General features: G+C 44.7%; 1 protein-coding gene across 1 annotated transcript; it reads right to left on the bottom strand.

Moving 5' to 3' along the window:
- Positions 1 to 639: 639 nt before the first annotated feature.
- On the bottom strand, positions 640 to 9,287 carry HSPA13 (heat shock protein family A (Hsp70) member 13). The gene is made up of 5 exons (XM_030020371.1): positions 9,173 to 9,287; positions 7,637 to 7,977; positions 6,472 to 6,685; positions 5,683 to 5,850; positions 640 to 4,117 (listed from the first exon to the last, which is right to left on the bottom strand). Exons 1-5 carry the CDS (start codon positions 9,195 to 9,197, stop codon positions 3,447 to 3,449), a joined length of 1,419 nt encoding a protein of 472 aa, XP_029876231.1. The 5' UTR covers positions 9,198 to 9,287; the 3' UTR covers positions 640 to 3,446.
- Between the last annotated feature and the right edge of the window lie 5,004 nt (positions 9,288 to 14,291).

Genomic DNA, 14,291 nt, shown 5'->3' on the forward strand with positions numbered 1-14,291 from the left:
TACACGTAGAAATCCTCTCACAGCTAGAAATACTGAAGGACAATTTGGAACCTACTGGGGCAAGCTTCCCTCCCTGCAACTTTTCAAACATCATCACATTTGCTCATATTCTGCATGAACCTGCCCCCAGCCTTCACTCTGCATGTGCTGGGAGCCATTCCCCACATCCACCCTGCAGCTGTTGACCAACACGAGGAAGGGTCTGTTCCTGCCCCACATCCTGTGATCCTGCAGGCAGGGCACAAAGAGCATAAGCATAGGAGAGGTGGGAACTGCTCCCACTCCCAACAGGAGCAAGTTCACTATCACCCCCTCTGACCAGGGTTTCCCTCCCTGTTGGTGCTTCCTCCTTCCTCCCAGTCATTCCTTGCTTTTCCTTGTACCAACCTGCACTTTTCTTCTCAGTTCCGTTCTTCCATCCCAAACTGCAGCTTGAGGACAAAGGGTTTTTCCCCCTCCCACACCAGTTCCTAACACTCCTCTGTGCCACTTCCCAAAGATCTGTCACTCTGGGGTATAGCAACCCCTTGACAAGTTGAGGGATTACAACCTCATCCTCTAAACTCCAAAGGAATTCAAGGAAGAGAGGCAAATAGTGTTGTTACAGTATTTCCCTGAGAAACTGAAATAAGACATGTCCAAGGGACAGAAATTTCTTTTATTAAAAACATTCTAAAAGGTTATTTATAAAATGCATTTCATCATCGGCACTTGGAAACAATTCAGGAAGATACAATTGGTGAGGCATCTTATACTTCAGAATTTCAACTCACAAAACAAGCTTTAGCTATATAAATTTGTTACACACGAAACACCACAGGAAACCATACTCACATTTCAAGGCTTGTTTTTAGAAAGATTTCAGTCCTCAAATACCAATTTGTTTAAAGAGAGACTTTTGGTAAGCAGTACACGTGCATACCTGGAAATACCCACTTAGTATAGTGGGCTCATCTCTAAAATTCAATGGTTTGTGCCAAAATACAGTATTAAAATCAAAAGATACAAAATAAATAACGATTACAGAATTCAGAAAAGTTACTTAATAAATAAGGATGCATTGTGAGATATCCAATGTACAGTAACTTTACTCAAAAAAATCTGTATAGAAATCTGAATAAATACCCTTTTGTGTAATTTTTTTTTTTTTTACAAGTAAACAACTCACCCCTCCCTTACTATTCCCAGATTAATACTGAAGGAGATTTAACTCCTCCAGAGTGAAGGAGTATGCAAAAGAAAAGTAGTACTTCATTTATTTGCATTGAGAGTTTAACAGTTTAAAGTTACTCCTACCTAACTTGTCCCAAAATTGCAAAAAGCTTTTAACAGTTTAACTTCACTGTCATGTGGTTCTGTTTTTACACAGGTCTGCTCATTTTACAGAGTGCGTTAAAAAAAATGAATACTAAAGACCTATTGTAACTCCAGTAGACTTTGAGATGAATTTACAGCAGGGCAGAAGGAAAGGCCACAATGACTCCAAAGACATTGGAATATATGTTAAATTAAATACATATATATATATATCTGCAAAGCAAAGGCCCCAAATAGCAACCGTGTATGAGAACTGTACTGTATATTGGCATTCATCCATGATTTCACTGAAGAGGCACTTCTTTCACGCAGGAGTTTTAGTTACTGGAAGTTCCATACAGACTTAGACAGGGTCACTTTCAAAGAGGTACAAAGGAAAAAAATCCTCAAATAAAAAAAATCACTTTGGTTTTCAACTCAGTGAAATGAAACAGGTGTTCACAGAGGATTCCAAAAATACTGCTAAGTTAAGCAATGCTGATGGAATAGTTGTGTGCAACTATGATTCAATTTAAGAGGTTTTTAATTGGATTACTTCAAAGATATGTTTAGACAATCAACTGAATCAGCACAACTGGTTCATGGCAGTGCCATAAATCAGGCCTACTGCCAGGAGAATAATAGGCCTATTTTAATATAGTCATAGGTTAAACAATAAATCTAAGCCCCACACTTTACTTTGGCAAGCTTAATACAATCAAAATTATTCTGGAGAATACAAGAAAATGCTTAGAACCACCTGTTACTAGAGCTTACCTGATTAAGACTGGGTTGATGGATGTTGAAGCCAGTCTTAGCTGAATGAAGTGTTTTCAACTGTAGAAAGTCCTGCACAGACAATATAACTCAACTGGCCTTTAAGCATTGATTTAACTCTCCAAAGAGAGCAGAACTGACACCAATTTTTATTTTTTTTTCAGATCATTAATTTTTTTCTTCTCATGCATTTGCTAGATAGCTGGGTAGCAAACTATTTGCCTAAAATAAAGTCCCAAGAAGTGCTACCTCAAATCCCAAGTTACACACACTGCTTCCTTGCCAAAAGAACAGCTACAATCTCTGATCTATGTTCAGTTTAGAGTTGGGATATGATAAAACTTAAACCAGAGATGTGAACTAAAAAGTACAAAATAGTTGCGTGAATTTTCATTTACTAGGACAACAGTAACTCGACTTCATCCGGGCAGTCCCTTCTGTCCCACACTTTCTCCCCGAGAACAGTATGGCTTGGGGTACTCCAGGGGACAGACGTCACACACTTGTAGATGCACAACAATGAAATTGGTGTTGGTCAAATTCAAGGGAAGATATCCAGGTGTAGCTTTAAGATACATAAAACTACTGAAGTTTTCAAATAAGGGGGGGGGAGATATAAATAGTTGGCAATATGCCCTTGTTCTCCGTGGAGATCATCAGTGGTATGACAGCAGCACCTGTACATTAACCATCAAAACCAGATCAGGAAGTAAAGCCCTTGGAGACACACTAAGTAACTCTACATTAGCAAGAGCCAAGTTTCTTAATATGGTTCAGCTGAAACGTGAGACAGTTTGCCATATTGCCTCAGTAACACCACTATGCTGTTATGAACAGCGAAGAATCAAGTGAATGCGTAAGTCTCATTCAAGCTGCAACATGCCTTTTAGAAAGGTGCTTAAATGCTCAAATGACTCAATTTAATAAATAAATTTAAGCTCAACACTGCTAGTGCTACGTGCATTAACGCTGCTTCACATTCTTTCAAAGTAAATATACTGGACCTGGGAATACCTACAGTACCATACCATGTTATCACTAACCTTTGGTCACGCTCCCTTTGTATTTTAAACATACACCTCTTCAGGGTTTGCTAATAAAATTTAGCAAGAAAATGTGGGTGTGTCATCACTAGCATTTTCATCCAATATTCAATCTACAAGCAAATACAGGACATTTCAGAACTTCAAAAATCACTCGTACCTTTCAAGTAACATCTAGCTTTAACACAGTTAGGTGTCCAGTAACACCTAACTGGAATAGACAAAAAATTAATATAATACGGCTAAGATTAGGGTCCACTGCCAGTCAGATAAGTATGCACCATCTGAGTACATTTTCAGAGATGGAATGCAATGGGGAGGAGTTTCTTTTCAGTTAAAATTAGTCTTCCGTAAATGCTTATTAGGAATTTCTATAGCACTGACTTGAAGAGGCCAGGACCCACCAACAATTCCTGCTTGGATAGCTACGCCCATTACAACTGCTAGATCAGGATCTACAGAGGTGTTAGGTTCCTTTCCAAAGAAATCCCGAATAACTTTCCGTATTTGAGGAATCCGGGTGGAGCCTCCAACTAACACAATTTCATCCACTTCTGCTTTGCGTAGGTGGCCTTCCTTCAACACTTGTTCAATGGGCACAAGAATCTTCTCAAAAAGGTCCTCATTTAACATCTCAAATAGTTTCCTAGAGATTTCTGTTTCAAACACAACTTTGACAAAGTTGTTCTCTACTTTTGAAGTGTCTCCAAGATTTTTCAGCTCTTTTGTTCTTTGTGAAGGCTTGCCTTTTAGCACAGTGTTTGTTTTTACCTCACTTTCTGGAAGTTCTTTTATAAGCTTCCTTTCTGGCATAGTCAACAACACCCTTAGTGTAGCTGCCTCATGAACAGTCAGATTTAATTTAACTGCTTCCACAGCCTGTCTGAGACGATGTGTTTCTTCTTTTCTTGTTGGCAGAGAACCATACATTTGATGGAGCTGATCATACAAATACAGCATCAACCTCTGATTAAAATCCTGTCCTCCAAGTTTGTTGTTACCTGAAACATCAGAATAGAAGGCGTCAGACACGTCACCTTCAAAGCTTCAGAACACAGCACGCATCTTCTCTGTTACTAGGAGATGGTGCTCGGGCACCAGAACAATGATACTAGGGAACCACAGGCATAGCTCAAGAGCTCACAGAGCTGCAAAAATAGACATAACTATTGTCCACTGAAGAACACATGATGGATAGTAATTTCCAGATTTTTATTTAGCAACTATTTTAGAATCTACTCCCCCTCAGTGTTTTTCCCTTGGAACTGCTCTGCGACACTGCAGCAGAAAAAAGCAGTGGTCGTTAATTCAGAGGTATTCTCTATAGAAGAAAACACGTAACGATAAATTTCTAGCTGGAACCCTGTAACTGAAGTGCAATCTCTCACAGCAAATTGCTTTTCCAGCTAAAATTCCCAGTTTCAAATTTCTCTCTCTGCCCAGAATGGATTTTTCTCTTAGCACTTCCACAGTACAGCTTTATTGGGATTTCTGTTTTAACAGTTTCAAGTTATTCAGTGTCTTCATGCATCCACATGAAAAACTACATGCTACTGAAGTATATGTAGATACCCTGCCAAAAGTGGAAGAAAGTGATAAAATGCAAGCAGTGAACTTGAAGCTCTGTTAACAGATATATCTTATATTAGCCTTCAGAGAGAGAAAGAGAGAAAAAAGTATAATATATAACAAATTTCTACTGAAAGATTATTCTTGCACCATGTTTTCAGAACCTTTCAAACAATTGTTCACGCTTTCCATTCAGAGCTAAAAAAACAGCCTGCAGATTTTCATCCACGTTGAACAATACTCTCAAAGTTTCCACTGTTTTGTTTTGACTGAAAATGGGAATTCTCTTAGTGGACCTCCATCTAAATAAATCAGAATGAAGCTGCTAAATATTTCTTGCTGTTCCAGTCTTACTGGACAGCAGCTCATACCAAAACTTGTTCATTGAAGGCAATGCAGACAGTTAGCACTGCATCTCAAGACCTGTCTGAATCCAGGTCATCTGAAAAGCAGTTGCGTATTCACTACATTTTTACTAAACGTTGCTGCCACAACTCTTTGCCAAGTGATGAAACGCTCCAGCACATACATATCACAAAACTTACTTCTGGGTTAACAGCATGTGCATTCCCAAACCCTGCCCAACTGAGGTGGAGTCAAACATAGGCAAGGATGCTCTAAAATCACTGGTCAATGATTTGGCAAGTACTTCCACTTTGGACAAAGGTAACAGAAAAATTTGCAACACCCCCGGCCCCCAAAAGTCCACTCAAAGTAATTGTAATATGCACCAGCACTTTACTCATGGGCACAAAATTTAACAGCCATGGATAAAATGAAACCACAACTTATTCCTTTGAGTCAGCCAAAACCTGTGAATTTATCTTAATTGTTGAAACAAGTCACAAGCCTAATTTTGCATGAAAGACGGCTGAGAACACATTTGGAGAACACTTTGTGACACGGCTGGTATGTTTTCAAAAGCTCCTCTAATAGTGACTTTAGGTGCACTTTTCCTTTCCCCCCACTCCTCGAGAAAGTAAAGCATTTTTCTCACCTGCCATGGCTCGTGTGAGGAACATCCCTCCCTGCTTGTTCAACAGAGACACATCCAAAGTTCCTCCACCCAAATCCACCACCAGAACATTAAACACGTCAGCTTTGTGGAGTCCATAAGCCATAGCTGCAGCTGTGGGTTCATTGATTACTCTCAAAACATTTAGCCCTACAAAGAGCAAAGATACCAACCAACAGTCAGGTACACTCCAGAAAACTGCACTTCTCCCATCATAATGACATTTACCATTAGTTGTTGGGATTTTTTTGTTTGTTTTGTTTTGAACCAAACTTACCTTAAGTAAAATGTCATATCTAAAGGAAATGGTTTCCTAAGCGGTAATACTCAATGAACATTTTTCTTTATTTAGGCCTAAAGTGTACTACTTCAGCATCAGAGTGAAGTCAAGAACCATGATTTGGCCAAACACATTTCTTCCAGAGAAACCTTGCTAAGGAGACTTATTTCACATGTTCTATTTCCGTTTAAATTATTGTCCAAGGATGCTCTGCATAGTCTCTCTGTTTGGAGATTACAAAAAAAGACTATTTTCCCCTCATGTAAAACTTATTTCTTCTAGCTATCTATGTTTGCATTAGCTGCACCTGTCGGTACCCAAGAGTTCTCTGCTGTTCCTCACAATTGTTAATGGACTGTAAAAAAAAAATAAATCCATTCTAAGGTTCTCTACCACTGATTCACTGTTTCCATATCCTCCCCAAAGACTTTACTGTTAGTGAAACAGACCTGAAGGTTTCCTAGAAAAACACTGGAATAGAGAAACATCACCTGCAAGGTTGGCTGCCTTAATGGTAGAATTCCGTTGCCTTTCATCAAACTCTGCTGGCACAGAGATGACTGCCTTCGAAACGGGCATGCCAAGATAGTCTTCTGCCATTCTTTTCAATTTCAGTAGCAGCTGGGAACCAATATGCTCTGGAGTGATGCGAAAGGTTTCATTAGTTGTCACAGAAAATTCAGCTGATCCATTGTTGTTGAAAATCTAGGAGGAAAAAGCAACACAACCCACAGGTGTGAAGTCTTCTTCTTATCCTCTCCCACCCTGCTCCAGCCAAATGTTTTATTTGCATATAGTCTGTTCATTCTGGAAAAACACGAACGTGCTTTTGCCACTTCCCAAAACACTTTTATTCCTTGACTATGAGTATTATGCAAAATATGCCACTTAAGGTGTCCAAGTATATCCAAAGTGCTAACACTCACTGTGCCCAGGTAAGAACATTAAAAAAAAATAATTAAGACCTAGCAACTATGTAATGAACTTCAACACCACATTCAAAGATAAAAGTATTGCTTTTAATCATTAGGTTTACCCTACTGATAAAGCTTCCCATAGGTTCTTCTTTCTGAAAGGAAGCAAACAGCAAGTTGGTACTGAAAGAGCTTGTCTTAACAAGTAAAGGATTCAAAGACTGTTTCCAGTACCTGAAAATTTGTCTCTTTTCAGCAAATACTGCACCATGCTAAATTAATGCAATATTTTTTTAAAAAAGCAGCTTTCAAGATCTGCTGCTGGTCAAGTAAGTGCTAGAAAAGTGCTACGGGAAAAAAAATGCACTGGGACAGAAATGATGTGACTTACTTTTACACTTTTTTTTTTTTTTTTTAAGAATATCAGGGGAGAAGTGAAGTTTCAGCAAAGCACAGTTAGAACTTCTAGCTGAAATTTATATTTTAAGGGGCTGGAAGGTTACCCAGAAACACATTTCACAGTAGAGGAGAGGGTCCTCTGGAAAATCACTATCAGCTCTCACACACAGGCATGCGACTTCCACAACCGTTTCCTCCTCCCCTCTCTGGATAGCTCTTATGGTTTCCAGGCATATCAGATTTAGCCGAATGGCTAATGGTCAGCCAAGCTGGTCACCTACTACATGTTTCAAATGTCCTATAGCTTACTGCTTGGAGAGAACTGAAGAAGATGGCTACTTACCTTAAAGGGATACCTGCTACTTTCATTTTTCAGTTCTTCTGAAGTGAAGATTTTCCCAATGAATCTTTTTGCGTCATATATGGTGTTCTGAGGATTTGAATCAGCCAGTTCTAGGCCATCATATCCTACATACACCTCTCTGTCTGTGAAAGAGACTATACTTGGTATGCTGTTGTGCCCATTTTCATCTGCAATAACCTTCACCTCCCCTGTTCCAGGAAGAAAGACACCAACAGAGCAGTAAGTCGTGCCAAGGTCAATCCCAATTACTTTCGGTGTAGGCATCGGTAAATATTGCTGTGCTAGATAGCCAGCTAACAATAGAGCCAAAATAGCCGAACCTGAAACACATATTTTAAAAAAATAGGGTCAGAGTATCTACTGCTGCAAACTTAGAAGTCAGTGCAAATTACACGGTATTGTACATTACACCCTGTGCAATTTTATTGTACGCTCTGAAGTCTGTTCAGCTACCTAATTAGTTTTCAATTTCTTTAAAGGTCACCAGCAATTTCAGGTCTCTTAATTCAACAAAAAACAGTGGGTAGAAAAGTAAAACATATTAGGCGTTAAATACTAAACAGGTTAAAAAAAAAGCCCAAGAGGTACAGCAAAGCCGCAAATATCACCACCTTGTAATAGTGCTTTTTCTCTCTACGAGGTACTTAAAAAATATAGGCAAATTAGTATTTTGGGGGTAACTGCCTACAAATGACCCCTAAGGGCCATCTAGTTAATAAGGCTGCACAAAATCACACTGAAGCAACAAACTCCCGATTCAAACATCTCCTCCAACTTCACTGGAAGCCTAAAAATAAGGACATGCAAAACCATGCTATCTTCTCTTATTTCAGTCATAGCTCCCAAAGAACATCTTCCCACGCCTCTGAATCCTTTCTATGCCTTGAAGTCAAGGGATAGACTAGTTCAAGTGCAGAGCAGTTGGCTGGGTTCTTTTAAAATTCTACGTATAACCAACAGAAAAAAAGCAAGAAACCCCAAAAGCTAACATAGAGCAATGCCTGAGAAGAGAAAGAAGAAAAAAAAAAAAAAAAAGCACCGGCAAACAAACAAAAACTCAAGAAGAAATCTCAATAGCTTAAACTTCCAAGAGCGGCTAAGCTCCTTCTCCCGGGAGCGACGGGCGGTCACAGCTGCGCTGCAAACAGACTACCGAGAAAGAACAGGTTTCCTTTGGGCCGCGAACCTCCCCAGGCGCTTCTTCGTAACACGCCACCGAGCACTTCGGCTTTCCGAACGGAGGAACACGCCGGCCGCGCCGCAGGAAGCCGCGCCGCCCTGAGCGGCCACTCCGGGGCGGTAACGCTGGCGGAAAGGCCGCCGCAGCCCCGGCAGGGCCCGCCGCCCGAGGCGGGGTGACGGGGCGCGCCCGGGCCCTGCCCGGCGCAGGCCGCCACGGGCGAGGCGGGGGCTCCCCAGCGCTCCGCCGGCCCCACCGCCGCCCGCCCCGCCGGGCGCCGTCCCCTCGGCAGCCCGAGGGGCGGAGCGGGCCCCTGCGCCCCCGCCCGCGCTCACCCAGCACCGCCATCTGCCCGGCCATCGCTGCCCGCCGGCTCCAGCGCCGCCCGCCACCGCCGCCCGCCGACGGATGCTGACGCCGGCGGCCCCTTCCGGCCGACGGATGCTGACGCCGGCGGCCCCTTCCGGCCCGCGCCGCGCGGCCCGCCGGGACCGGTGGTACGGGAGTCCCGCCCGCCCTGGTCGGGCTGCTCCGCTGCGGGGGGGGCCAGAAAACTACAACTCCCGGGGGCGCGGGGGCGCGGCTATTTCCGGCGGACGCCAGCCAGTGGGCCGAGAGCGGAGCCGCTCGGCAGCACAGCCGGGGCGGGGAGGGACGCGCCTCGTCCCTGCCCGCCGCGTGCGCAAGCCGGGCCGGGGCCGGGCCGCGGCGCCTGCTGGGAGCGGTAGTTCGGCGGGTGGCGGCGGCGGGACACCCGCCGGCCGCGGCCGCCCTCGCCGTGCGGGGCGCGCCGCGGCTGCGGCTGCGGCTGCGGCTCGGCGCTTGGGGCGGTGCCGACGCCCCGCTCCCGGCGCCCCTCTCCCCCGGGGCGCGGGCAGGCGCCGCGGCGCGCCCCGTCCCGTCCGCCCGGCGGCCTGCTGCCGCCGTGAGGCGTCAGAGACCGCGGCTGTGGCGCCGCCAGCTCAGCAGCCGTTAAAACCGTCCGGCCTTTAAAAAGAGCGGCCACCGTGGCTCCTCCGTGCCTGTTGTGGTCACTGGCGTTCGTGCTTCGGAGCCGTTCGCCCGGGGAGGCGGGCCGCTGCCCTGTCGGCCCCGGGGCGGAGCCGGCCGGCAGGGCGACGGGCCCGGCTGCCGCGGAGCGGGGGGCTGCTGCGGCCGCGGCTTCGTGGGAAAGCGCCGGGCGCCGCGGTGAGACGGGCTTGACCGGGGCCGAGGGGCCGAGGAAACCCCCGGCTCAGGGGCCTGATCCGTCCTCCCGGTGCCGGTCGTGGCGGCAGACCGAGGCCGTCGGGGCTTTGAGCCGAGGTGTTCGGCTGCGGCGGAGTACTGGCCTTTTCGTCTGCCCTGTCGTGCCACCCCCGCAGAGAGCACCAGGGCCTCCTGCGCTGAGGCTGCGCTTTCCCTTTTAAAAACATGTCACCTCCTCTCCTCGCGGTCCTCTGGTCCATTTGTGCAACACGACAGCATTCTTGGGATGTCGTGGTTCAACAGTGAGACAGCCATGGCAGCTTTGACCTCTTCCTGTCAATGGTGAGGGCAGGCTTCCTTCTTGCCCATCTGACATTTAGCCAAGTAAGGAGAACGCAGATGAAACCGGCCCCTCAAATGCATCCTGGAGGAGCGAAAGTAGTAATTAATCCAAAAAGTGCAACGTGAAGTACGGTGTGGGTTTGCTTCTTGTCAGCTGTCCCTCTGCTAAGCTCTGCTCTCATAAGGAGTAATGGATTTTCAGGCTCTTGCAGATCAGGTTTCAGTTTCAGGCAGAAATCGAATGTGAGAACCTAGGGTTTCCTTAATGCAGTTTAAGTTAGATGTTTTTTAACAGACAATACTCATAAATGAATAGCTTAGTGGAAATAGCATAGTGGAAGAAAAGTTCGGCTAAGTTCTACTGCAGTTACCATCTCTAGCACCTCTCTTTCTTCTAAGTGATGGGAAGACACATAACCCAAAAGTAATTCCCAGGAGTTCTTGCTGCTTCTAAGCTGCTGCTTTATGCAAAAAGCAGCACTACTTAATAGTCAAAAGTGGATGCATTCTCCATTTATTGTTAACATAGGGATGTGGCTTATTCTCTGCGTGAGAAGGTGGAAACTCTTTGGTAAGGGAAGAAGAGGAGGTTAAGCCATTCAGCCTTCTGAATGACTCATGATCTGACTGTTTTCAAATTACATATCTAATTTCTTTTCCATACATCAGAGTTCAATACTTTAGTCATGTTTCTTGAAGTGGCACCATTGTAATTGTGGTCATTCTTAAGGGCGGGGCAGGGGAACTTGTAGTAATTGTTTACAGTATTTCTTCACTTGTGTAACTCAAGCGCAGGCACTTTGCATTTTATGCAACTGTCAGTGGATGGTGAGCAGAATAAAAAGATTTAGTGAAAACAGGGGATACGATTAAACTGGGGTTTGCTTGTAATTTTGATGTTTGATAGCAACCAGATGCCTTAATACATAGGCAGCATCTGAAATGTCACACTACGGAATGCAGATACGTAGGGATGTTTTCTTAAAATACTGATACAAAGCCTCATTTCAGAGGTTTTATCCTTTCCTAAAGCATAGGCCAGGCTCTGCTTTTCATCCTGGAGGTTAAAACTCTGAAACAGACATTGGGATCACTTGATAATGTACCTGCTGAAGGACAGAATTCAAATGCCCTTTCCTATAGAGCTTCCATTCTATTTCTTCAAAACAAAGCTGCCTAATGAATTCAGTTATCAGTCAAGGCCTCCCCACCCGACTCTTGACTCCCCAGAGGCCTGGCTGTTCCCTGCAGAATTACACAGCACAGGCCACCTGCCTGAGAGTCAAGTCAAGGAGAGCATCTCAGCAGGCTTTCTGCCCTGTGGCAAAGGTATATCATGCCAGAAAATCCGTCAGAAGCCACCTTCTTCCATGTAGCTGTTTTTAGCTTTTGTGTAGTTTGAAGGCTGGATCCGTGCTATGTACTCTGTAGTCCCTTGAAGGCAATCAGCACCCATGCTTGGAGGAAGTCCAGAAGTGCCTAATTTTTTCCCCGCACCTTCTTCATGAACTATCAGGACCTGCTCATGGATACTCCTGGACTCTGCACAGAGATGCCTGACTTCTCTTGCATCTACAAAATTGGCAGAACTAATGCTAGTGAGCTTGCCCTTGGCTTTTTGGGCATTACCAGAGCACCTTCTGGATCAGCGTCTTTTACCCTCTTTTACCCTTTTACCGTCTACCCTCACAGAGCTCTTGTCCAAGGGCGTGGGACCTGTTTTCATTTTTTTTTCTCTTATCTGAGGGGGTGCTACACCCAGGAGCAGGTTGTTCAGGAGCAGAAGGGAACATTCAGTGTTTCTGGAGAAAATTGCTTGATTTTGCATGGGATAATTAAATATTCATTGGTCAATAGAGGGAGAGGCTTGTTTGGCTGGGAGGGGAAAGCTATGGGTAGCCCCTGCCCTACGGACCCACTCATGGGGAATATGTAGACATGGTTAGGGGCAGACACTGGAAGGCAGGTTGCGTTTTCCTGAAACGACATACTTTAGACACTTCCCCATAATGGCAGGCAAGACACATACCGCTGTGCTGAACATCCTCACCTGTGGGTGGGCATTGCAAGTTCAGACCCATAGAACTGCTTTTAAAAAGCTCCCCACTGCGATAAAGCTTCACTGGATGTAGCTGAATGAGGGTAGGCGAGGTGCTGGGGTGCCATGGGCTACTAGGACTGAACAGCTTCTGGTATCTTTGCTGGTTTGGATACCCGGGCTGTGCTGGCTGTGCAGCGTCGACCAGCCCTTGGCAACCACCCACCGGGCCCTCAATACTTGCCTGCCTGCTGACTTGAGTGGAAGTTGGGCATGCAGCTAAGTCCCTCCGAGGGTCTAGGCCAAGTGCTTGTTTAGCCTTATTAGTGCATCTATTCACTCTGGTAGTAAGCTGTTTATAACATTTCAAAAGGGTTTCGGGATTAATTTCCTTCAAGGGGCTGTTGTTTTCCCTCGGTGCTTTGATAGGCGGAGGTAAACATGTTTTTGTCTGCAAGTAGCTTGAGGGAGAGAGCTGTTCTTACAATGTAAGAGCAGAGGCTGTTTTTTAAAACGGTCTCCCATCAGATGCAAACTGGTGTCTGCAGGAAAAAACCTGCTACACTGGGGAGTATCACTCAAACCGTAGACCTGTGATGTGCTAAACACAGTTCAAGTATTCAATGTGCGTGGAATCAAATACAGCTCGTTTTCATTTGTAGGATGCTTTGCATCAGCTGCATCGTCGCACGTGGAGAAAAGGGAATTGAATTTGCAAAGCATCCTCTTTGCTGCTGTTGTACAAAACGGGGCTTCCTTTTTCTAGGGTGGACTCAGTGAGTGCTTTCTGTACCGTCTCAATCATTTTCAAGCTGGTGTCCAAAACTGAAATGCAGGATGCCAGGGTATAGTCAAAACACAGTATGATCCCAGCAACACGCTATAATCAAACTGTGTTTCCCACTGTGAAGGAGGAAGAGGGAGAGGGATTTGGATCCACTTCTTAGGTGGAAAGTGTAGTCAATGTCTCTGTGAGAAGGGAGGCAATTTATTTACACGCTAAAATCTCACACCTCATTTTCAGTTTTTAACTTGAGTAAAAATAGGTTCTTAGCCTTAGTGTAATTACATCGTCAAAATTACAGAGAACTTCACTGAAAGTTCCTTTCCCTAATTAAAACATTGATCTTCTCCTGCTGTATACAGTTGGGAAAGGGAAGGATTTCACCAATGCCCAGTCTTCCTCTGACAGACAGTTCAATGTCAGGCAGCTGGAAGAGAAGTATAACCTTCAATTTAGATGCAAAAGTTTCCATTTTAAATTCCAGCGTATAGCTTAAAGATTTCTGGCTCCCGTTGAGTGGCTGACTGGCCATCGCCAGGCAGGTGTGAGCTGAATTCTTCATTAGCCAGAAACCCGCTCCCCAGCCTGAGGCAGCAGGAGCAGCGTGGGGCTGCTCCGAGGATTTGTAGCCCCAGAGAGCTGAACCACGAGGCGTGAGACAAGTGTGAGAAGTTTCCAGCAGATGTCTCTGCCATGCAGTGTTGCTTCCCCAGACTGCTTTTGGTGTTTGACAGATACCTGCAGATTCATATAAAGCGTATTAACCTTTTGCAATCGTTATCCAAATTCTTGTAAAGGCATAAGTTATGAAAACAGTGTCTCATTTTTCATTACAGTTTATTTAATTGCCATTAACATACCTATTCACTGAATCCTCATGAAATAATTTTGAGGTTAACAATGAAATTGCTATTTCCCCTTTCATGAATACAGTTGCAGCGATAACAGTGTAACATAACCCAGTAGATGTCCAGGAAAAACAGTCTGGAAGAGAAAGGAGATTTTCACAGGTCTCTCTCCCACTTCTCTACTTGAATTTCAGTTGGTCTGCATGCTGATACAGCTTGCTGTGGTGTGAAAAAAAAAAAAGCAGAGACCTTTT

This window comes from Aquila chrysaetos, chromosome 7 (assembly GCF_900496995.4).
Source record: "Aquila chrysaetos chrysaetos chromosome 7, bAquChr1.4, whole genome shotgun sequence".
Taxonomy (NCBI): domain Eukaryota; kingdom Metazoa; phylum Chordata; class Aves; order Accipitriformes; family Accipitridae; genus Aquila; species Aquila chrysaetos.

Bases quoted from the DNA above. Each gene is read 5' to 3' on its own strand.
- HSPA13 (XM_030020371.1), bottom strand. From the start codon at position 9,197: ATGGCCGGGCAGATGGCGGTGCTGG. The intron at 7,978-9,172 runs GTGAGCGCGGGC...TATGTGTTTCAG, and splicing joins CGGGCAGATGGCGGTGCTGG to GTTCGGCTATTTTGGCTCTA. The intron at 4,118-5,682 runs GTGAGAAAAATG...CTGATGTTTCAG, and splicing joins CCTCACACGAGCCATGGCAG to GTAACAACAAACTTGGAGGA.